Below are 24,319 nucleotides of genomic sequence, written 5' to 3'. Positions count from 1 at the left end.
TTCGCCCAAGCCCCTCAGGTCTGAATGTTGCTTCTGCCCACAAATGTCTCCAACAACGCATCCCATTTGGTCTCTCTCTCCCATGTGTGCAACCTACCATTTTGGATTGTGTGGCAGTCAAAAGTTTTGATCACATGACTGAGGCCAGGCAAGGACGCTGCCTTTCAGGGGGGTGACTCTACTGGCTGGCTTTGTGACATACACCCTAAACGGGGCCAAGGAAGACAGCCAAGAGCCGCAACCCCGCCATTTTTGCCACCAGTCAGCACTCTTACCTCTTTGTACGTTTTTGCCCTCAAAATGTCAAGCAAGTTGTGACTTTATGATGCAGACTGATTCATGTTCTCATCAAGTGACATCACGTAAGTAGGGCTCGTTAATTATCACTCGTGTCGGGGGGAAATGGCATATTTTCTTGTAATGTCATTCACAAGACACATGCCTTTTGCAAACAGCATCCCTTTCCTACAGGGGTAATGAAAAAAGTTTGACTGTACTTGCCTCAATCCATTGTTCACAAAAACATTTTAAAAAGTTAAGTGCCAAGCTCTATTCAGTTGCTGACTAAAAACGAATGCCTGATGTTTCATGAGAGAAACTGTCTTTTTTGATCATTATCTTTTCACCAGACTCATGATGGGGTAGTTCATGTGTTTTCATTCATGTTTATATTCCTTGACCATATTACAGTCCTGAGCAGATTTATTGGACCCCACATCACAATTATAATTTAAGAGCATGATAGTTTTTATTTTTTTGAAAAGAATTGTTGCAGGAGTTTGGAGAGTCTGAAGCAAATTTTTATTTTTTTTTTTTAATTTGTGTTACAAACTAATTGTTATCTATGAATATTCAAATTTCCCTGCGTTACAGGAAAAAGTAGTGAAGCATTACTACATTTTTTAATGACTGGTGGAACAATGGATTGACAACTAATCAGTTATCAACTCGTTTGGATACTTTAGTCAATTTAAAATTGTCCTAATGTTCTAAATTTCAACTAAGACCGTGACTGAATCAGAATTAAATTTGAGAAAATGGCATATTTCAAATAAAGGCATCACACTTAAAACTTGCTTCTAAAAAAAATTAACAAATCTGACAAAATTCGCAGATAAAAGATTATCAAAATAATCCTCACTTCTAGCCTGAATTGAGCTTTGTACCCAGGCTATGTTGGGTTATGATGATTTGCTGCATATATTTATAAGCAAAATGAAAACCTTTTTTTTTTTTTACTCTAAAACTTTTTATTTTGTGTATTGCATCTATTTTATTTAAAAATGTTTGTTAAAATTTTGGACTGCCAGCCCCCGCAATTGAGTAAATAACTAGCGCAAAATAACTTGCGCACAAATAAAATAGCTTTTTATAATAAAATGTGAACAAGCACATTTTAAGTGTTGTAGGACATAACGAGATTCAATCAAAGTGCCCTTGGCAGCATACACATCAGAGACAGATTGAACACTCCCACCCTCGCCCGCCCTCTCTCTCTCACACACACAAACATGCGCGCACACACACACACACACTTGGGATTTTCCCCATGCGCTTGCAAACTTTGGCAGTCCAGCAGCAGACTTTTGTCTAATATTGATTGGCTTGTCTGCGCCGAGACAGATGAACGCATTAGTAGCCCGCTCACCCTGCAACTGGAAATATATTAAGTTGGTGTATTAGGCACCCTGTCTGGTTGCCATGGAGACGCAGCCATAGTGAGGAGGGAGGATGGTAGACAAGTGGGGGATACAGGATGTGATGAGGCGGTCGGCGTGATTTGTAGTCCCGCCTGCTCGATCTCCCCCTTTTGTCAGTTGTGGCCTCGCTCACCCCTTCCTCTTCCCCTCCCTGTTGTCCCTTTGGCTGCCTTTGCTCCTTCATTGCCTCATTTTGCCTCATTTGCTCGGTGCCACCAAGAACCCGCTTGCTTTCCTTTGTTCCTCCTGGACGACCGGTTAGACTTCAGGGCGTTATTTCTCTTGAGGCGTTCTTACTGACATTCTTCCTTATTTCATCCCCGTCCCTCCCCATATATACATCAGCATTAACCCCCCCCCGCCCCCACCCACCCACCACCACCCCCCCACCCCACCCCTCTTTGCCTCACTCCATCTCTCTGCTCTGCAGTAAAACTGGTGCATTGAGGTAGACCGGAGAAGACAAAAGATGGGAGAGGGGTGTCGGGAATCTGCGCTTCGTAATTATGCATGTGGGAATCCTTGGGCCGCACCTAACAATTTTTAACATATTGAGTGATTTTTGAAAGACGGGGAAAATCTAAGTAGGTGGGCTCACTTCTCTTGTAGGGGATGGGGTAGTCATGTACTGAAGTGGATGGTGTAGACGTGATGGCGAAAACTACCACAGCAGACCTGTGAGAGGCAGCACAATACCACATGACACCTAGACTTTAGAAGAGTCGTACTCAAAGACCATGAACAGTACATGATAAAGAAGTACAGTATTTATGATCATTGGTTTAGCTGCCGTAGCTCTCGGTTTATGATGCAGATGAGGTTTTTTTTTTGTGCAAAAAAAAAAAAAAAAACCTATAAAGGTCCCCAAATTTATTATTTAACCAAACTGGTTTTAGAGTATGTCAGTATAATAATACACAGGAAGCCAGAAAAAAAATGTACTTGATACAGACGCTCCCCATCTTAGGAACACGTTACATTCCGAAGAGCCCTTCCTTAGGCAAATTTGTAAGTTGTTCGTATGTGTAAAAAAACGAGACTGCACTGATGAGGTCTGAACATTCAGGTAACTCACAAGTCACGGCAAAAAGGTCAGGAAAGTGACACTGGGTGGAAGGTTTGTTTGCAATCGCAGGGCTGTACAGTGTCGGTGGCAGAAAGACGTAGGTGCTTAATACAAAATCGGACTCAAATTTGAATGAATCATTTCATCTGTGTTCGTATTCCCAAATGTTCGTAAAACAGTTCGTAAGTTGCGGGGAGCGTTGTATAAATGATGCACATACCATCTATAATTATGGTCAATGGACCTACACAACCTTCATTAAGTAATTTGGCTCAACAAGCAATTACATAGCAGTCATATATAAGTTTTAAGTTGCAACTTTTTTTTAACCATTAATACATTTTCCGTAATTAGTTGCATTTTTCAATTCTATGAAGCAACAGATAGTTATCCCTTGCTACGTCGCGCCTGTATCGTGTCCGCAGTGCAGCACAGATTTTTTTTTCATTAAAGAGTAAGACGTGCTGTGCAGGTTCCTCGCTTGCCAAACATACGAGTTAACTATCGAACTACTGCAGTACACATATTTACTAAAATCTTAAATTATTAAACCTTATTTAGTAATTTACTGTTGTCCCTTCTCATTCCCATCCCTTTGGCTGTAGTCTCACGGAGAGCCACGGTTATATTAGCTGTACCCGGAAGTCTAATTAGAGTGAAGCCTGTAGCTGACCAAACATAACAATCAGAATTTACAACGCGACCTAACTCTGTGTGTGTGTGTTTCGTGAGTGTGGCGGGCTACAAGATACGTGATTGGCTCCCGGTGTTGACGATCAACCAATGGGGACAAGCGTAGATAGAACTCCTGGGAGGGAGGAGATTACAACTAAGATTTAAATATGTGTACTTCAGTAAAAAAAAAAAAATCACTCTTTAATTACTTTCCTCTAAAGTGCAACTGTTACCAAACAAGCAAATCTGACTCATCATATTTGTGCAATGGTCAAGTATTGTGTACGTGCACGAGAAATTCTTGAAAAATTTAGTGTCAGGTGAATGCCCCCGTTAGTGACATAAAATTCATCATAAAGCACAAAGGTATGATGAACCTGTGACATCACGGTGATGACTCATTGGTTTTGCGTGCGTTGTTGCTCATTTTTACTAAATTTCTGAACTTAATATCTAAAAATGTATACTTTCGCTTTGAGCTTTTTATTTTTATGGATGTTGTTTAGTGTTTTCAGGCTGTCCATGGGCTGCTTTGAGTGCTTTGTGACCGATCAGGAAACTACTGATATATGTAGGGGCTACCAAGCAAAAGGGTCTTCTACTTCAAGGGACATAAGAGCATGCGAGACAATTATTAACCGTCTGTTCAACTACAATCCTCGAGTGATCGAGGCCGCCAGAGTCGGTAGGTATTCCTTTGGTTACACTTGCGTGACGTCATTCTTGGGATTCAAGCCATTTTTTTTTCTTTACTGGGGGAAGCATGCAAAACAAAAGTAACAAGGTCTGCAAGATCTTAACTTTTAAACTTATAACTGCATAAAGGAAAAATCCACTTTGCCTGTAAAGATCTGAGACCTTTTTAAAATGTAGATCAAAAAAAGTATGACTAGGTAAGTGTGTGTGCCAAACCTAATGGCTCTCTTTTATCTTTTTTTTTTTTTTCAAATAAAGAATATAGTAAGTAAATACCAATGTAATTAAATGGTGAATGTATCAATTACTACTTTAATTTCCTTAAGCAATAAGTTATTTTGCTTAAGTACCTAAAGTAAATGATTGCTGGTACGTTTGTACATATTTACCTAAAGTATTACCTTTTTACTTACTTACTGGTACTTAATTACCTAAAGAAATAACATTAGTACTTAATTACCTAATGTAGTACTAAAGAGTACTTAAATATCTCATGTAGTACCAGCCATTTTTAGACCATCCTTTAGCCAAACACAAAAAGTAAATAAGATTACCTAGGATTGAACAGCTGGATCAAAAAAAAAAATCTTAAAATGTCTTCAGAATCGTTTTGAAAAAAAATCATTAAGAAAATACAGGACCTAAGCAGAATTATTTTTAGACTAATCTTAAGAACTATTCTTGACTGATTTTTTTTGTTTTTTACTATTTGCCAACTTCACATTAAGTTACCAAAAAAAAAAACCTTTCTAACCAGCAACTGCATCTTATATACTTTTTTTCACATAACGTTTTTTTCCAAAAACCTCAAGAAAATGAATAACGCAGCAGTCAAAGCCCATTCGCAAACCTGATGCAGATTGGATAGCGGAGTCGACCGAGAGAAGCGGGGAATGACTACTGAGTAACCGCGAGGGGGCCACAATCTTCTTTTGTCCGTCCTTTCACACGGTCAACTAGGATTGGAAATTTACCACTGAAACTTTCCAATCTGAATGATTCGGTTCCCCTTCCATTCCCGATTCTTCGATACAACTGACATAGCTGTCCATCATCAGACAGTGACATTGTTAGGCACCGTCAGCAGGCTTAACAAACTGCCGCAGCGGCAAAATTCACCTCTGGGTTGGTGGACTCATGCAGCCAATGTAAAGTGATTGACAGAAAAATTAACAATTTGTTACTGATTTATTCATGAATGACTTGTTTTGTTTTTAAATTCCCATAGGCCTTAAAACTACTATTGGCATGATTCCAATTGAAAAACCTTTATTTGCTGGGGGACCTCATATGTTGCACATACCAGAAACCGCAACTGATATTGAGTCAAACAACACATAAAGAAAGAAAAAATCTGAGTATTCATACAGTTTGCTGTATGTTGGCTTGAGTGTTTCTGTTGAGAATTTTCACTTGTAAAATGCATGACAAACAGGTACATTGGAAGCTTAATCTGGAATTCCACATTCAAAATTATTGGCAAAAATCTTGCTATACTCGCTATAACTACATATGGAGCTCAATGCGCCAATACATTAATTTGTCCTCCCTACCATGTTGGGCCAATAAAAGTTCTGAGGTTATTATGTGGTGTGTCCCATGAATCAAAACATCCCAGTTCTGGTGGTAGATAAATATTTAACTAGTTCAATTTTGTTAAATTACTTTCTATTAAGCAACTCATGAAAAATTCAAACACTGCAGTATATGATTCCTGATGCAGTTAGTGTCCTTGGTAGTTCTGTTTGGCTAGAGTTAGGTTGATCAGAGGTTGTCAATCTTTTTTTACACCAAGAGCCACCTAAGGAAATACTGAGTGCCCCAAGTACCATTACGATGACCAACATGAAAATAATATTGTGTGTCACTTCAACGTTATGAATAGTTTGAAGACTAACAAAAATTGAATATGCTTGGGCAGTGCTTTTTTTCAAGTACCACTAGAGTGAGCCCAAATACCAGGCATGACCTCTTTGAAGCGATATCATGGTATATTTGCTACCGATTTCCACAAATAATTTTCTGGGGGAAAAAAAAAAACATTTACTGTGTCTGTGTGTGTGTGTGTGTGTGTGTGTGTGTTCACAGGGAAAAACTACGAGCCAAAACTAAAGGAAGCCATGAGGTCACAATTTGTTATCCTGCAGAAAGAGTTTCATCAAAAAACCAACCCTGGTAGCTAAACCGAACAGACGTGCAGTAATGTTCTTAAATTAAATTTTAACATGACTCCTCAATGACACAATACATCTCCACAATTTATTACAATACTCCCAAATGACATTTTATTATACTTTGTTTTTGTTTTTCCTAAATGACATTTTACCTCTAGTTCAACACAGTGTTGCCAGTTACCTTAAAAAGTAACTTCATTACTGATGACTTGCTTTAAAAACTAACTCAATTAGATTACAAGTTACTTTGAAAGTTACTTTTTGCAAACTCCGACCACCCTACTTAACGAAAAGCCAGTTCTGCCAGTTGTTTGGAAGGGTGTTTTTAATAATGCCGATAAACAATAGCGTTTGTTTTTATTAAAAATGATAGACAGAATCTGTTTGACTTGAAATTATTGTATCAATTCGATTTTTCGGGATTACACTCAACCAATTTGTGTCTTTCCAGACTTAACAAAAATACATTTTTAATAATTTCCCAAATAAAGTGAGTCTAACGCGACATGTTTAACCAGATGTGATGCAAAACATCTATAATTCACATAATAAACAGAATTAATATGATCAAATACTCCCATAATACATTGCACTATGTTCACTACGAGAGGTTTTTTTATTAGGTGTTTTATTATGTGGAGGTGTTTTTATGGGCTGAAATGAGTGTTAGGAATCATTTGATTTTCAGTATTTTATTAAACATTACTGGTTTTACATTGCACCGTGATTGAGAAGTGTGTGCTTTCTATTAAAGTCTTAATTTTTTCTCACTGGTCCCTTAGCCAAGTGACTTGGTGTTAAGACATGGAATGGTAGTATGTATTTCTCTTAGAATTCTCATGTTATCTACTTTTTGAAGCCTAAACATAATCAAAAATAGCTCATGATGATGTCAGAGGAGTAAGTTTAATTTGAATTAACTGGAAATAGTCATGCATTAGGTGCACGCTTCACTGCTCTTAAATGATTTAACAAGACTCCTAAATGACTCTTTTACATGCCTTCGAATGGCATATTCATACTACCCCAAATTGGCATTTTATCATTCAGCTGAATTACATTTTGAAATTGCTCCTCAATGACATTTCAGCATTAATCCTAATTGGCATTTGTCATCAGACTCAATGACTTTTTAATATTACTTGTAATTGACTTTTCAGCCCTATTCCTCAATGGCATATCCTCATCATTCCTAAATGACATTTTTACATATGGTTTCTAATAAAAAAATGTTGACGCTAGTCCTCATTGGCACTTTGCGGTGATTGTTTAGCCTTCTTTTTTGAATGACGTGTGGACACTACTTCTAAATGACAACCCAGGCATGTGAATCACATTAGCGCTGAAATTGAGACGCTTCAAAATGACGCCCCACAGCTTGAAACATGGAGTGAAAAGAGCGCCTGTCTTCTTCGTCTTTGTCCTATCCTATTAGGGAGCGTGTATGAGAGCAGGCTGCAGACGGCGGCAGACAATTTCATCGCGGAAGCCTCCAAGCTGCCTCGAGGTGAGACGTGGTCTCCTCCCCTTCCCTTCATCTTTTCATCCATTGCGAAGCCCCTATTGAGTCATTATAGCTCCCTCAGATCTCCGTGCGTTCACTGTAATAGGCCGGTTGCGTTATCACAGCTTTTCTCGCGCTGCGGGGAAGACGAGACGCTATCAGGTCGAGCAACCAGTGAGCGGCCACGTCGAATCTGTCCAGTTCTTATGAGAGTAACCTTGTTGTTTGCTTCTTTTCAGCCACTGGATGCATCCCTCCATGCGGTCAGTGCCAAATATCCTCTAAAAATGTTCACTTTGCACAAGGCCTCTTGATAGCGTATAAAACGAAATATTTCAACCAGGATATCAGACTGCAGATAGCCATTACGACTGTGAAGCTTGCAAAATCGTTTCCTGCAATTTTCCTCTTGACTGCCCAGGTGAGAAAAAAAAAGTGTTGCAATCCACACTTGACATGTTCTTACATAAGTCTGATTTCACCCTCCCAAGCATCCTTGTTCCTGGAAACGCTCCGCTTTTGATCCTCAAAATGCTCTTAGTACCGAGTCAGGATTTGGTGGAAGCGACTGGCGGCGAGGTTTTATTTCCACACTTTATAGCGCGTGCACTAGGTTCCACTTTAAGCCTTTGGCTTCTTTATGCAAGGTGACAGTCGGATCCCGCGCGCTATGGTATCATGTCAGCCCCATACAGCACGGCTAATGCTCACTTCCGACGCTTCTCCTCAGAGATTCGGCTTAAGTGGAATCATTAAGGAGGCTTCGGGCTGCAAAAGGTGGCCCGGGGGAACGAATGTACAGCCTGTGTGTCTTTGTGTGTGTGTGTGTTTTTTCAGTTAAAACCATGACAGTGGAAGAAAGAAAGCCCATTCAAATGTTGTGCGATGTGCAATTTGCATTACCCCAAAATATTGAGATCACGAAGATCTGGAAGTTTGCAGAGCAAGTGAGTTTCATTGCCGCTGAGTCTTCTCAGACTGAATAGCGAGAACACCCCTTTCTCACATACACACATACTTTATAGAAATTATTTCTTAAACTGTTCCAGAACCAAACGACACCTTTGTAAGGTTTTTTTTTAAAGATCTACAACAAAGGATTATTTTAATAATGTATTAGTTTGTCAATTACTCAACGAATCTGAGATTTAATTTTTTTCCATGTCCTTATGGAAGTAACGATTTTTTTTTTTTTTAATTGAAATAGCAGATATTTTTTTTAATTCATTCAGTTCCAAAGACATGTTTTTACATTACCTTTGAAAGTCCAAGGATTCAATCCCACACAATGTTTCAGCATTTTTTTTCAAGCATTTGGCCAAAGGATATTTTTTCCAAATTCACGTGTTTGGCCAAAAGAGGGTCGAAAAATGGCTGGTACAAAACAAATGAAGTACAAAAGTAATTGATTACTGTAAGTAATCAAGTTCTAATTAATCACTAATCCAGTTAATTACTTTGGGTAACTAAGTACTAAAGTAATTGATCACTGCAGTACATGGATATTTTTTGCATGTCGAAAATAATTTTCAAGTGAACGAGTTAAACGTTTTTGTTTTCTCCTGTTTGCTAGTTGAAAACTCAGCAGTTTGAGCTGTTTGAAGAAATCACATTCGGGAAGGATAACGTCTACTCCATCTCATCCACCAGGACACAAGACCAGGGCACCTACCAGTGTGAGATCAACTCTGAAAAGATGTCCATTGCCAGAATTTACTACTTTCTTAAAGGTAGTCTGTGAAATACATGACATGTCGCTTAAAGCCTTTACTCTGGAGATTAATTTAAACGTTATGAAGCGTAACAAACAAAAAAAAAATCAACCGAGTCCAATTGACTGACACAAGGCCCACCCCGAGTGTGGTGCTGTGGTGGTTTTTGATTTTGTATTAGTTTTGCTTAGCTATAATAACCTTGATTAATCTGTGGATCCAACACAACTCAATGCAGCTCTGCTTACCTTTTGGCTTTCACACAGCAGGGACATCACATATGTGAGGGACGTGGGTGTTCATCCAATTGAAGCACATAGTTGTGGAACATGAGTTTTAAAACTTTTATCACACGACTTATTATTTATTTGAATATCACACACCTTTGACCGTTTCCCTTTTCCAGTGACCCCCCACGTTGTGGTAGGCCATTCCGAACTGCAAGACATATTTGCGCTGTCTTTGCGCCCAGGAGGGAGGTTACACAATGTGCATTTCAGGCTCCCATCACGCGCGCTCATCGCCATCTGCTTTACATCTCTGCTGCTGCTCCTCATCCTCTCCTTGGGGTAAGATGAGGTTATTATTTGCATACCGTTGCAAATGAACGGCAAGTAAATGTGTCTATTTTTAGACGTTTTATGCACACCTCTCCCCATTATCCTTCTAAGTCTTATCGTGGCTATTTGCAGGTACGTGTTTTGGGGGAAAGCAAGTGGCAATGACCAGACCAGACGAAATGTAGAACCGTGATCTGAAAGCTAGAGATTCAAAGCCCTTAGCTTTTGTTCTTAAAAAATGGGTCATGGTTCAATCTTTTCACCACTAGAGAGGGAAGAAACACAATCTTAAGCAGCAGCGTTTGCTTGAGAGGGCATCCATGAGCTACTGCTGCAAATTGTTCTCATAAGCGTAATTTGTCTCATTCCATTTTTTTTATGTTTTATCAAGAACTTTTCAAGAATCTGTCTGTCGGTCCTTCCGTGTAAGGTGAGCAGTTTATCTCATGCAACTCAGCAATTGTAACGCATGGCCTCCAATTAATAAATCAATCAATTCATCCACATATCAGTATGTTTTTCTTTAAACGTGTATGTCTATAGGTGTATAGGCTGTGATTATTACTTTGTCCTGGCGATTATATTTGGAATTGATTTAATCCATCCATCCATTATCATAAGCGCTTATCCTCCAAGGGTCATGGGTGTGCCTGAGCCTATCCCAGCTGTCTTTGGGCCATTGCAGGGCACACACATCAGAAAATCGCCCACGAAGGAAAATTTAGAGGAGCGGTAGGGAAAGCCTGGTTCCCCGACAGCCACATCCCGCCATAATGACTGCTTGTGTCAACATATCTGATTCAAATCATCAGGATCGTTAACAGGGTTCCACAGAGCCTGCTGATGAGCTGATCATTTGATCATTTGATTAAAAAAAAAAAAAAGGAATGATATGATAGCAGCAACTGTTGTTCCCAATCCCTGCAGTGTGTCCAATACACCCACCATGCATGTTATTGGGATTTGGGAGGAAACCAAAGCAAACCCACGCAGGCACAGGGATAACATGCAAAATCCGCACAGGAAGTCTCTGAACTGTGATGCGGACGGACTAAACAGTCTGTCACCCTGCATCTATATATTTACTTTGAATTATGTAATTAATACAGGTTACTAATTATAAAAATAATTATTTTTAAATTATACAATTTTATTTGTATCACAATTTTCTACCCGATCGTATGTTTTTTTTTTTTTTTTTTTTTTTTTTTTTTTACGAAACAATTGCTGTTTTAACAGTACACTTTTGGTCATACTGTATCTCCCTTTAAGAAGCTAAATTCCAGCACATTTTATTTAGCGCAGTTATAGATCAATATTTTTTTTCCAGTTTGATTTCATGAAATTAATTTATACCTGCAGGTAGTTCTGCTTACGCGATATTCATTTGGTAGACTGGAATGTGTCCTCGATGCTTGTAGTTACTCTTCCGGCCACAGAGAGGCAGCAGGACGCAGAAAATAGCCAGTATTGTACGCGCCCCTCTGAAGATGAGGACGTCATCGTCTTCAAGAGGCATTTGACCCTTATCGTTTATATCTCTCGTCAGTATATGGGCGCCTTTCAGAAAACAAAGATGATTGCTAAATACTTGAATCCGACAGAATGTTATTGTATATTTGTTAGCCATCACTAAGGTATAACTCAACTATAAACCTTTGATGAAGGCCTCACCCCTTACACTTAATGTGTCAGAAGGCCTTTGTGGTCAGGTCAAGAGTAGGCCAGAGGGAAATCAATTGCATAACATTCACATACATTGTCTCCACTTACGTATCCTGTCAGCATGGAACTTAAGTACAGAGGAAAGCATACCAAATATGCACCTTTGGAATGTAAATGACTAAATGTTATGTAATTAGGCAGTAGATGCAAAAATGTTATCCCAATAAATCCAATGAGTGCTAATAATACTACTGCCTGGGTGTCTCTGAGCAGTAAAGCTGAAATCACATCATTTCATTTACTCCCCACCCCCACCCAATATGTCCTCGCCGTCTTTAATGCCCTGGGTCCCAATGTCCTGAATGCGAAGCACAAATTTGCCTTCTACCAGCACTATGCAACAACAACACAGCCTGAATTCAAAACCACAATTTCAAACCGATGAAGCAAATGTTTTAAGTACTTTTACACGGTGGCATCCGAGCTGTATAGGCCTTTTTAATTTAAGTCATAAAAGACAATCTTGTACGTATAGTAATGCTAGGGGTGTGAGCTTAACAGATTAATGGCGACTAATTGATTACTGTCATTGTTAAAGGTCATAAGGTGCCCTTATGTGGACACTGACTGAAAAGTGGAATGGCACTCTTACATCTTCACAGAAGCAGCCCGAATTTAGCCTACCACATAAATGCAAAGCACCCGGCTGCGACTGCATGATACGATAGCAAAAAAACGACACTACTGTAGCAAACCATAGCAAAACTTGTTGCCAGACTAAACTGGAAAACGGACTGGATAGGACAAGTTTTGACGATGTTACGTTTCAATGTTCATTTTTAATTATTTGCCAATCAACAACAAAAACAGCACAATCCTTCCTGATGATCAAACCTGAAGGTTGCGGCCAGCATTTGGGACTTGTTTCAAAGCAGAAGGTATATCCTTACAACTGCGTCTGTTAAAAAATATATCACTGAAGCTACACTTTGTTGCATATCAATCTTGTGATCAACCAACTCAAATTAAAGAAAAGAATAATGGTTTTCTCAGAAACAGATTTTTAAAAAAAAAAAAAAAAAAAAGACCGTGTATATTAAGGTGTGAAACATTGTTTTCACATCTTAAAAACATGATGCAATTTTTGTTTTTATTTTACTGTATGTCTTGAATTCTTTCCCCATAGTGGGTAAAGTATCTCCTCCTTTTTGCCCTAAAATATACAGTTCCTGAAAACATGATCATAAATGCACATATAAAACACTAGCAAAAGTGCCTTGAATAAACACAAAATAGAAAAATCCAGCCATCCATATCAAAATCTACAAAAGACGAAGTATTTATGGCGTATTTATGACTTGACCGCTATAAGATTTGCAGCGATAAAACCGTTGCATCACCAAAAACATTTTGAGTCCATTCTGCAGTAAATGAGAGCTGGGTAAAATTAACATGCACAATATACAATGAACAAGTACCACATTGGGTTAAAAAGAGACCGATGCGCTACTTGGGTCAATTTTAGCGGATCTTTCCTTTTTTATTCCCCATTGGCTTCCGCTCCCTGGTGACCCTACTGAAAATAAACACAATAGAAAATTGTAGATTGAAGCTGTAGAAATTACATAAACTGCATCATCCTAGGTGGTATGGGATGACATCAGTTTTGCCGTTCTTTTTCATTTGCCTTGACGACAAGGATGTGTCATTGTTGTTCTGTCCACAAAATGTCATCTTTAAATCCTTTCTCAGAGTTCCAGTGAGTTGTTGCTCAATATTTCACAAATGTTTCACGTTTTCTCTGTTCAATGAGGTGGAAGCTGTTGTGCAAAAATTAATGTTAGGGTGCATTCTGTGTATCATCTACGACAGAGAAATGGTGATGCACTTCATCTGTCATCTCTTGATATAATTTACACTTCTAAAAAAAATACAGTGAATACTCAGTCACAATCTTTTATTATGAATACATTAGTATATCCCTTATGAATCTATCTGTTAGTAAGCGAGGCTTGGATATAAATATGTATGACACATACCATTTTGGAACAAAAAAAAGACAATTAAAATATAAAATATGACTTTTTTTTCATTTTTCATATAATCAGCAGGTGTTTTTAATTGAATTCAAACTTTGCACAGCAGCAAATTATATTTTTACGTCTAGAAACATTTTCAGCTGGATACCTTTAACCTTATAAGTTTCATAATAAGCCAGTCCTTCCCACTGACGTAGACTGTTGCAGAATGTATTCCGTTTCCGATTTATGGTTCTGTTTAGCGTTATTGATTACAGTATGATTTCTTCTCCAAAGCCGAGAGACTTGTTACAGTAAACTGAATGCAATTTTTCTGTCGTTTGCTTTGCTTCGTTTTTATCTATTCTGAGAGATTTGTCTCAAAATTATTTCCACAAATATATCCATGATTTTCAGGTGTTTTTCAGAACCACAAATGTATTTATTTTCAAATGTTCTTTTGTTAATGTTGGGTGTGTATCAATCATAAATCATAATTTCAAAATTGAAGGCATCACATATTTTAGATTTTACATCTTGGTCAATGTGAAGGCCTGTCAGAGACTGTGGGTGAGCCAGATGTAGCCCCGGTCCTTCCTTTGCCCAGATATATTCAAATGAATTGTTTTTTTTGTTTGTTTGTTTGTAAACATAGCATATGCTGCCAAGTGCAAAGGCTGGGATATCCTGATTTTCATATCAGGGCATGAGTCGCTGCTCATTTTTGCTCATTCGGCAGAATGTTCTCCAAGTTGCGAAACACAGAAGTGCTTTTGATGGATGAGTGCGATGAAGTGGCAGAATTTTGACCGAAACCTTGTTGCTCAAAATGTCTAACGTAGCTGAATTACTTTGGGGAAAGTTTTCCCCCCTCGCTCTCCGTAGCTAAAATTAACATGACTGCTCCCCAAGTAATATATCATTTATAATATATCATTTTTAGCCTGAAAGTAGTGCCCCCCCCCCCCCCCCCCCCCAAATTCTCAAAAAACACCACGGGATCGGAGGAGAAAAGTCCAGGCCAAAATATTTACTTGCTGATGTACAACAGCTAAAGTGAAACGGTAGGTTGAATATGGACAATATGTTCACAAGACGGACATACGACCAGTACTTTGAGTTAATCAGCGATAAAGACAAGAAAAATACAATCGTTAAGTGCACTAAAAAGCTGTCCACTTCACGAAATAGGACTAGTAATTTGACTAACCATTAAGAGCGGGGCCATAGTAACGTCAAGTTAGCAAAAAGAAAACACGTGGAGAATTGCGCTCTCTCGCTGAGGGATGCCACTTCCACCTCAAGAGGTTAGGAGATTTGTCAGGGGATGTGCTGCCGCTTTCCACAGTGGATTCAGCAGCATTTGGAAACTTTGTCAGCAAGATCCCAGTCGCAACGAGCAAAAATGACAAGGTAAGCTAACGCTAGTTTTCACTATACAATTGCTATTAATAGTAGTCTATAAATAGTTCTGGTCAATGTGTATCAAGATGATACACAATAGCAATGATGTAAGCTACCTGCTAAAGTTAGTCCCACCAACACCACCTATTTTTGAAACATCTGTCTCTCACCCAACTAACTGATCTTGAATTTGAATATTAACATTGAAATTGTGAAATGCACAACAAAATGCAAACGGTTTTTGCCTAATAAACAGTGCATCGCTATGCTGTGAAGCTAAGTTATAAAGGTATTAAAATACAAAAAAAAAAAAAGATTTTGTATCTTGGTTAAAAGGTTTAAAATACAGATGAAATTATTTTTACTGGTTTTAGACTTAAGCCAATCTTTCACTGGATGTCTAATGAGCGTAATGAGCTACATTTAGAATGGTAAATCCACATTTCCAGTATGGTGGTGAGAGAAATATAAATAATGCAATTGTAGTGTAATGCATTAAATTTCAAATACAGTAATATTGTAATGTAACCAACTTCAGTACTTTGAAATGACAGTAATAATAAATAATGCATTACAGTTTTGAAGTAACTTGCCCAAAACTGCCTACAAATATGTATAAAAAAATATGTTGGTTGGATATAACACATTTATTTACACCTTATTGATATTTATACTGGTTTTCAAAATGAATAGTGGTCTAAATCTTACATATTGTTACTTAAAGACCCTGCTCTTGCAATCATTGGACATTGTCATATGTCATTAGTTACAAGCCAAAGCTGAACAAATTACAGATGTGTTGACTCGTTGTTGATGGAACACCCACCTTCAGCGAGCGCTTCCACACTTTCTGTAAATGCTTTATGATGGGAAACCTTGTAGAAATACAGAGAATGAGGAAGAACTTTCTGTACTGAACTAGACTGATAGATGTATCCCTGCGTCGGTCGCTTCTCAGTCAGTGTATTTTTTTCCGATCATTAAACACAGACCAAAAACGTGAGAACGCTTTCTGAGGGTGGGAATTCTGTCAAAGATGAGTCGCTACCATGTGATGGGCTGTGCAGCTATTGGATATTTTTTGGTACTCAGCTATGCTTGAGAAATTTTGAAACAAACATCAAGTATTCAGATCAAAGTAAAAATTATATTTTTTGGTAGGTGTAAAATCATAACAAACACAGATGACCCAATAACACGTTTGCACTTCATTATGAATGACCAACTGCGGTACAGTCAAAGTGTTATGCCACAACATGCTACCGGGAACACCTTCAAAATAAAAGCGAGCCAAAGTAGTCGTGTCAGCATATTATTTGCTCAAGTAATGTTTGTTATAAAGGTGGCCTTCACACCACGTTTTCTAGTGCGTTTAACCATCATAGAGAGCACCACCAAATTCCTTGAGCACTCTGAAAATGTTTCATTTTTATTTTTTATTTGTATGTTGCTTGCAGGAATGTGAGCGGTGAAAAGCATTTTCTGGCGCGTATGTTTTGTTTTGCAAATGACATTTTCTGTTTGTTAAAAAGATCTTTACTGTACAGGATGGTTTGATTTTGTGACTGGCTTGGCTGGATGAAACGAATGCTATTTGTAATTTGTTGTTTTGGCATGATTGTTCTGTAAAAGCCATCAGTGTATTAAAGCTAACTTTTGACTATCTATAAAATTGTGTGAAAATGCAATGCTATCAGACAAATAAGAAATAGATGTCGTCTCATGAACTTCAATTCCCCATTCGTTGAAACTATTTTAATAATACAATGAAGCTCTCGCTTATGGCATGGGAGTCTCCAGCTGAGTTGATTTGCAGTGTGACGTTTCCAAGCAGTCTTGTGGTCACAGTCACTGCATGTTGAGAGGATTCAAAATCTCTCGCGTGCTTTTGATGACAGCCTCGTTTCAAAGTTTCGAAGAACAGTTTGTTTTGTTCCGAGGTGGGCAAGCAAACTAAAAGCAGCCGTGCAAGGTTGTTCCAGGATGTCAGAGATTTGAGATTTTGCGCTCTTTCTATTGCACCTTATCATGTACAACTACTCCTAATCTTGACATTTTGTTTAAAAGTAAGAGACTTAATGTAGATTTCGAAACGAGACTTAACTTATTTTGTGTGTTCCCAGGCCCACCAGTCGGAGGGCAAATGGAAAAGGTGGCGGCACTGCGTCTGAGGTTATCTCACTTTTTCATCAACTGCTGATAAAACACTGATAATACTGATGCGTGCCAAGATAAGATATTCTGATGGTTAGAAAATTACTCTCTTTAAGTGTTTTATCTTAATGCATGCAGATTTCCGCTTCTGATAATCAACATGATATATGCATTATTTCTTCAACATGCAAAGGTTTATTGCTGTGCGATCAAATTGTGATCTCATTTGCCCTAGTTGTGCAAATCGACTTGGATATTTCTGTATTTAATGCTAGTTATTTAGTAATGGTTAAATTCAGTAAAGATGAAAGCATAGGGCAGTTACATCATTTTACCATAAAAAAAAAAACTACATTATCTTTTAATTGCCTGCCAAATGAGGACAATCATAGTGCTGATGTGATACTGGAAAAAAAATGTTTGACACACCTGTCCTACATGCATTACATAAGACACACCTGTGTGCGCACGCCATTCCAGTAAAAAAGTTTGTGAATTGTACATAAAAAGAGAAAACGCTGTAAAAAAGAAAGATAAGCTTTTGTGAGCCTTGCTTTCAACTACTCAGCTCAACGTTCACACTTATCGTAAAAATACTGTAACTCACAGGCTAATATCTCTAATGTGTTATCATGAATTCTTGTCAGGCTGTCATTTATTGTGGGTTGCTGAGAAAATTTCAAGGCAAAAAATGCCTTAATTTCTTGGTAACAGTTGTCTTATGGTAAACATGAACATGTTCATAATTTTGTCATCTCAATACGACTCGCGTGCTAAAATGTAAACGTTTAGATTGATGCACAAATGTTTAAAGTGACAGTGTGTAGAATTTAGTGCCATCTAGTGGTCAACCTAAACAAGGCAATGATTTTGAAGCACACACTACGGTGTTTCAGGAAGACCACACTTTGCAAGCCACGAGACATGTTAAATTTTTGTTTTGTGTTTATTACAGACCATTTGCTTACTGTACTGTAGGAAAATATGTTCCTAGTCACCTTATTTAATTCACGTACGTGTGAGAGAGTGAGGATAGTGGGTGTAAGGGAAAACAGAAGATGACAAAATGCTATTCTTATCTTTGTTCGTCTATTTAGTAGGAAGGTGGCCAGAATATTTAATATTATTAATAATACGTGATACTACAATCACGTCGACGCCGGGTTCAATGTAATTGGGACCCGCAAAAGGGAAAACGACTTTTAATGCTTACTCAATCAGCAGATCCATGATGGTCAAACTCCGTTCGTTAGCAACAGAGTGAAACGTTGCATTTACATTTGCGCACGTGTGGCCCAAGTTTGCAAAACGCGACGACTGCATCCGATGAGAACGGGGCAGTTGAATTTCCTCCATCCAAGCCGACAGAAGGGTACCCATATGTTTTCAGTTTCAATATCGATTTAGTGACGTTTTACAGTAAATCGATATAAATAGTGGTAAATGAGAATCCCGATTCTTATGTGAAATGATTTTCTGGCACACCCCTATTTGATACCTTGAATAATGTTTGATTTAGTTTGTGGCTAAGTGTCTCACACGTCAAAAATGCAATTATGTAAGTCATGAGATATTCCATAGTGCACTGCTTGAGTTTGACGCAAGCCCTACTTGCTGACGTTACATAAGCAGTTTGTGTATGTCCGTTTGTCTCTGTGTGCCAGTGTATCAAAAGTCCAATTTGAGCTATGTATTCTTCAGTAGTACACAAAAAATAGTCCATTAAATGATTGCTATTACATTTCATGCGTGTGTCCATATGTGTGTGTGTGTGTGCCTGAGACTGCGCAAGTGGCTACATTTCTTTAATATAATTAATGCTGTGTGCCACAATCTGAACACTGTCAGTCCCACACCCATCGACCCTTCACCACCATCTCACATAAACGCACACACACACGCGCACAAAAACATATACAGTACGTGGTGACGCAGAGGTTGGAACATTACAAGCATGGGTGCTCCCCAAACTCCATGCCCGCTGTCTCTGTCATGTTATGCTGTGACCGCCACTCTTTATTACAGACACAAGCCAAACACTTTCACACTTTTTCCTTTTTGTGCCTTCAGATTTCCATTTTCTTGCAAATATTATGTTCTGAAATAGTTAAAGAGAGCGTTGTGATGATACCAAATAAAAAGAAAACAAAAATCATTGCATTCCTTTTTTTGTGTGTACAGTGATCAATATGTGAGTTCTCAATGTGACTTGTCAAGTAGGTTGAATTATTTACTTGACAAATTCATGTAAATTTGGCATTCAGACGGCAGCGAATGAATTCCACTGGTGGGAGTGTTATAGGGTTAATCTTCGCATATGACCCCAGGGGGAAGGCTTTGTTTTTGTCATGTGAAGTGTAATTGCAATAAAATAAGAATTTCCATCTTTTATTTATTTATTTTTTTTAGTTTCAGGCACTTTGATGCACTTGGTTTGTTTTTTTAAGTTTTAGACTAAGATGTAACCTGTATAAACACTGTAAAAAAAACATTATTCATTAATTTATATTGGGGTTTTTTCTGTTGTTAATGTTAAAAAGGGTACAGGCATAGGTATACTTCTACAATTTCTAAAGATAATAATCTTATTTATGGTCAGATCCTTGAGTGTGGGGGGTGCGAAAAGTTTTCTTTTTTAAGGGGGTTTTGGCAAAATATAATTGAGAAGCACTGCCTCATGCCAATACGCATCATAATTCAATAATCTACTTTATACATACATGATAGCGGTCAACAAGAGAGGTCAGAGGTCAGTAACTGTTTGGTAGTGGGGTGACAGATTTGTATTTTTTTTATGTTCTGAATGTCTCGAATAAAAATATGAATTTCAGACTCCTATTTGTTTATAGACCTACAAAAAAATCTGATCTTAAACTGACATAGCCTACCATGTGCTCAGAAAAGGGAATCGCTAGTTACATTGTATGCTTGTGTGAATAGTTTCAGAGAAATATGAAAAATGTTACAAAGGTTTGAAGAGTTAAGCAAAACCCATTTGCATGCGTAAGAGCAGTATGATGTTTTGACATATTGGTGACTAGTTTCTTTATTGGTGTGAAGGGGTTGACAATAATAGCCATTAGTTATAAAAAAATGTGCCCCAAAAAAAAATGTTTTAATGAATAATATTAGGATATGTGCCACCCATTGTCAATAATAGATCCAACATATCCTCAAAATGAATGTTCGTATATTTGAGTGTAGATAAACCATAATTTTTCCAGTCCATGTGAAATTGGCTTTATTCCCTATAATTTATTCCCTATTTGTGGAGCATCTGAGATCTAAGAAGGAGGTTTCCCAGCACCTGATTTAAAAAAAATAACAAAAAACAAAAACAATGTTTCAAAGCAAGTCAGAACGGGGCGGCATATTTTTACTTTTCATGCTCCAGGATATTAAGAACCCTCAAGCATAAAATAATCACCCGCGAGGATGTGATTATATACTTGGCAGGTCAGTACATTAAATCATCAAGATATGGGTCACTGTCAAAAAAAAAGGCATCTCTTTATCTTAAGTAAGACAAAATCAATTTTTGTTCCATCTTTGTTCAAACAAAACAATAATCATTAAATTTGCTCTTTTTTTTTAAATGCTGAAAAAGCTGTTGATATTACAAAATAACACTTGATATATACTTTGGGCTTCAGATGTTTTTACAAATCTACTTTTCCTTTATAGATTTTTAATGTAATTGTTTGTATGTAGGCATTTATATTGTGATGTATGCAGTACAGCGTCATAGTGGTCAGAGCACATCTCCCTTACAGTCAAGAGCTTCTTTGTCCATATTTCATGTGCCCCATTTTTTTTTTTCCGGCAGTTTCTTTGCGTGGCCCGGCTACAATGGACTCATGGACTCACAATTTGCCTATGAGGGCAGTCACCTGACATTATAATACTTTCATTTTTGTTTTAACTGAACAAATTTATCAGTGCGTGTTTTACGCTGGGATCCCTGTACAGAATAATAAAAGCCTCTCAAGGACGAAGTGCACCGCATCAAACATCCAGCGTACAATATCACATTTGCCTTTACATTTCACAGAGAATTTGGGCCTTGAGGGGCTTTGTTTTCCCTTCATGGCTCGAACAAAATGACACATTGTGGTATTTTCACTGTCAAGAGTAAGCAACATTGTTAGTCCATATGTGTGATATATTTTGATGAAAATGAAATCAGAGATATTGATATACAGTATAACATGCGCGTCAAACTCATTTTTATCATGGACCACATTGTAATTACCGTTTTTGTCGGAGGGCCATTGTGAGTGTGAAGTCAAATACATTTGACACATGTTAAAATCCGATAAAAACTGTTCCAAAAATGTGTAAAAGTTGAAGAAAAATGCGAATTTGGTATTTTAGCCAGAAATTGGAAGTCGTAATTATCATTTCGCTGGCCACATAAAATGATGTGGTCGGCCAGATCAGAAATTGACAATGTTACAGCAGATTTAAAGTTGCCACGTTAGAATCCATAGTTTTGAGAAAAACGCCTTTGCGGTTTTGGCCCTTCTATCTTTCAAATGTCTGGAGCCATCAAAAACTTAGGAAAAAAGGTATTGACCCCAAACTTTCAAGAAGTGTTAAAAGACCACTGGAGGGTAACTTCCAAAAGCAGGTAAGGACATCATCTGAGATAGAAGACTTTACAGTCTGAGTAAGTTCAACATCTCAACAGATGAAATCGGGGCAAAATGTTTTAAGCTTACGATTTACTCCTGAGGCATCATCTGCCAACATTTGCGAGTTTTAATTTGCAGTTAATTGAACATTAAAAATAAGTTCATAAAATCACTTACAACCAAAATATTCCCGCTTTACTGCTAAAAATGACGAAATAAGTATGACATCGTTTTCATAATCAGAAAAATACAACATTTAACATTTTTGCCAATTAAATCGTTTAATTTGAATTCTCAAATACATTTTGTTTAAATTGTTCCAGAATCTACCCCCGTGTATAATAGTATGCAAAGGCACCGTTCCAATTTTGTTTCTTTTATTGTTTTAAAGAGCTTTGAACTTATAATCTTACTGTCATGGACTTATTATGTCGAATTTATTAAACGCTGAGATTTTTTGTAGGGAAGCACTCAAGTCCTGCCAAGAATGTGCTCTTTCTTGTCTTGGTGGTGGTGCAGCACCAAGAAGTGTGAGCGTGAGCGGGCTGCGCGAAGCCTTTAAAAAGGAGTTGTAAATTTCTAAATATAGTCAGACATGACTCAACTTCTCAACGTGACGTTTCACAGACATTGCTTGGACTTTTTCCACTGGTATTCTTCATCGCCATGGTAACTCACATGCACTGGCATCCAAGGAGGAAGTGTCAACTGTGTGCGTGACGTCATCAACATCTGAATGTACTTTGGTCTTCTCCACTGATATTGCTATTAGGATGCGTAAAGTGCAAGACGTTCAAAAAAAGTTGTTGACACGGTCATAAGTCTTTTTATTTGAGATTTTTCTGTATGAGGGGGTGTGGCCGGACTTCAAGCCTTCCTTTCAAGAGTGTCATAGAAAGCGACCATGGCCCACTTCATTTGTTTTGTTTCAAACTGCCATGCGTCTGTCATTATTGCAAATATTATGCTCTTGGCGTCATCCATTTATTTTCACAAGTCCTTTGGTTGACTTGCATGGGAACTAAATTGTTACATTGCCGCTGTGTTTTTCCAAAAGGACTTTTTGATCGGGCACAATGTGACTGAAGTCCCTGTGTCATATTGTCGTGTTCAACCTCCGCCCAGCAATGTGCTGCCTTTCATGAGCGTGTCCTCATGAGAACTTGTGTGCAAAGTCAGATCCTGGAATACATACAGTACATTCTAATTGAAGAAAAGTGGAACATCTGAAGTTGAAAACTTTAAAAATTTGTAACAGTAAAAATAAGCTATTCCAGGGCCAGTGCGCTCCGTTCCTATGACAACCACGTAACTCGAATACGTATGTAGAAGACGGAATGCCCTCTAAATTACTTTATGCTTTATTTTATGCTTTCCGTGTGCTGATTAGGTCCGTTTTTAAGCACCGGGCTTCTTGTACTTTAGTTGTTGGGGTTGGAAAACAAAGGTCAATCACAACCTGAAGCGGACACTCTTTAGCTGTCGTGGTGTTTGGCATAACCTGACAGGCTCCTGTTGTGGGTGCACAAAAGTAGCTCAAGTTTAGCTTACCACATAAGTGCAAAGCACACCACAGCAACTGCAGCCGCTGCTAACGATAGCAACAAAGACGCTAATGTAGCGAGCTCTTTGCCAAACTAAACTCGAATTTCTGGAAGGATCGACAATGTTTTATGTCAATGTTAGAGGTGAAAAATGTGATTAATGCTATTAAAAGTAGCGCTTTAACTTTGTAATGAGTTGATCACAATTAATCTGTCACTCTGACATCTCTACTTTTGATCTGCCACAATAACAATTTATCCAAATGGAAAGAATATTGAGTGATGATTTTTCTCAGAAATATTTAGGTGAGATTAAAATGAGATTATTTAGATACAGATTACAATTATTTGATCTCTCAATGTTCATTTTTTTTCTATTGCAGGCCTTAATTATCCATATTACAATTGTGTTTTTATTTTAGTTTGCTTGTTGTGCAAATGTAGTTTTGAATTCAACGTTTATGGTGTGCTTATAACACAAAAAATGATTTTGCTAAAAATATCAAAACATCTAAACATCCAAGAAAGAAATGGATGCAATGTATGTATGTTTGAAAGCAAAAACGGGGTGAAAATGATTATTTTAATCGGATATTATTTGCAATTTTTTTTTTTTTTATTGAATATGGAATCGAATGAGCCCTTTTAGTTTTCCTTTTTGATTTGCAGCAGGTGGTTCATATAAATTTGGCTTTCATTTCATAAATCTAAGAACCCTCAAATCTAGAGTCCGCTTCAACGCAGCATTGTTTTCAGAATTTAAAAATTGCCAATAAAACCCATCAATATACCACAAATTGTAGTCCCAAAAGG

The 24,319-nt window shown here is 37.8% G+C and overlaps 1 protein-coding gene across 1 annotated transcript; it reads left to right on the top strand.

The window, feature by feature from the left end:
* The first annotated feature begins 3,847 nt into the window (after positions 1-3,847).
* LOC148425509 (sperm acrosome membrane-associated protein 6-like) lies at positions 3,848-10,593 on the top strand. Its single transcript, XM_088409421.1, has 9 exons — positions 3,848-4,126; positions 6,226-6,312; positions 7,747-7,818; positions 8,055-8,078; positions 8,159-8,236; positions 8,653-8,762; positions 9,389-9,545; positions 9,934-10,096; positions 10,220-10,593. Exons 1-9 carry the CDS (start codon positions 3,901-3,903, stop codon positions 10,278-10,280), a joined length of 978 nt encoding a protein of 325 aa, XP_088265547.1. The 5' UTR covers positions 3,848-3,900; the 3' UTR covers positions 10,281-10,593.
* The last annotated feature ends 13,726 nt before the right edge of the window (positions 10,594-24,319 follow it).

The sequence above is a fragment of the Hippichthys cyanospilos genome, chromosome 3 (genome assembly GCF_059441005.1).
Source record: "Hippichthys cyanospilos isolate Australia breed blue-spotted pipefish chromosome 3, RoL_Hcya_1.0, whole genome shotgun sequence".
Taxonomy (NCBI): domain Eukaryota; kingdom Metazoa; phylum Chordata; class Actinopteri; order Syngnathiformes; family Syngnathidae; genus Hippichthys; species Hippichthys cyanospilos.
The sequence above is the reverse complement of the archived record's forward strand: the minus strand, read 5'-3'. Positions and strand labels throughout refer to the sequence as shown.

What these genes read in the sequence shown, in the direction of transcription:
- LOC148425509 (XM_088409421.1), top strand. Translation starts at nt 3,901, where the DNA reads ATGTATACTTTCGCTTTGAGCTTTTTATTTTTATGGATGTTGTTTAGT. An exon ending in TGGATGCATCCCTCCATGCG is followed by an intron (nt 8,079 to 8,158) that starts GTCAGTGCCAAA and finishes TATTTCAACCAG; the next exon opens with GATATCAGACTGCAGATAGC. An exon ending in TTTTCCTCTTGACTGCCCAG is followed by an intron (nt 8,237 to 8,652) that starts GTGAGAAAAAAA and finishes GTGTTTTTTCAG; the next exon opens with TTAAAACCATGACAGTGGAA.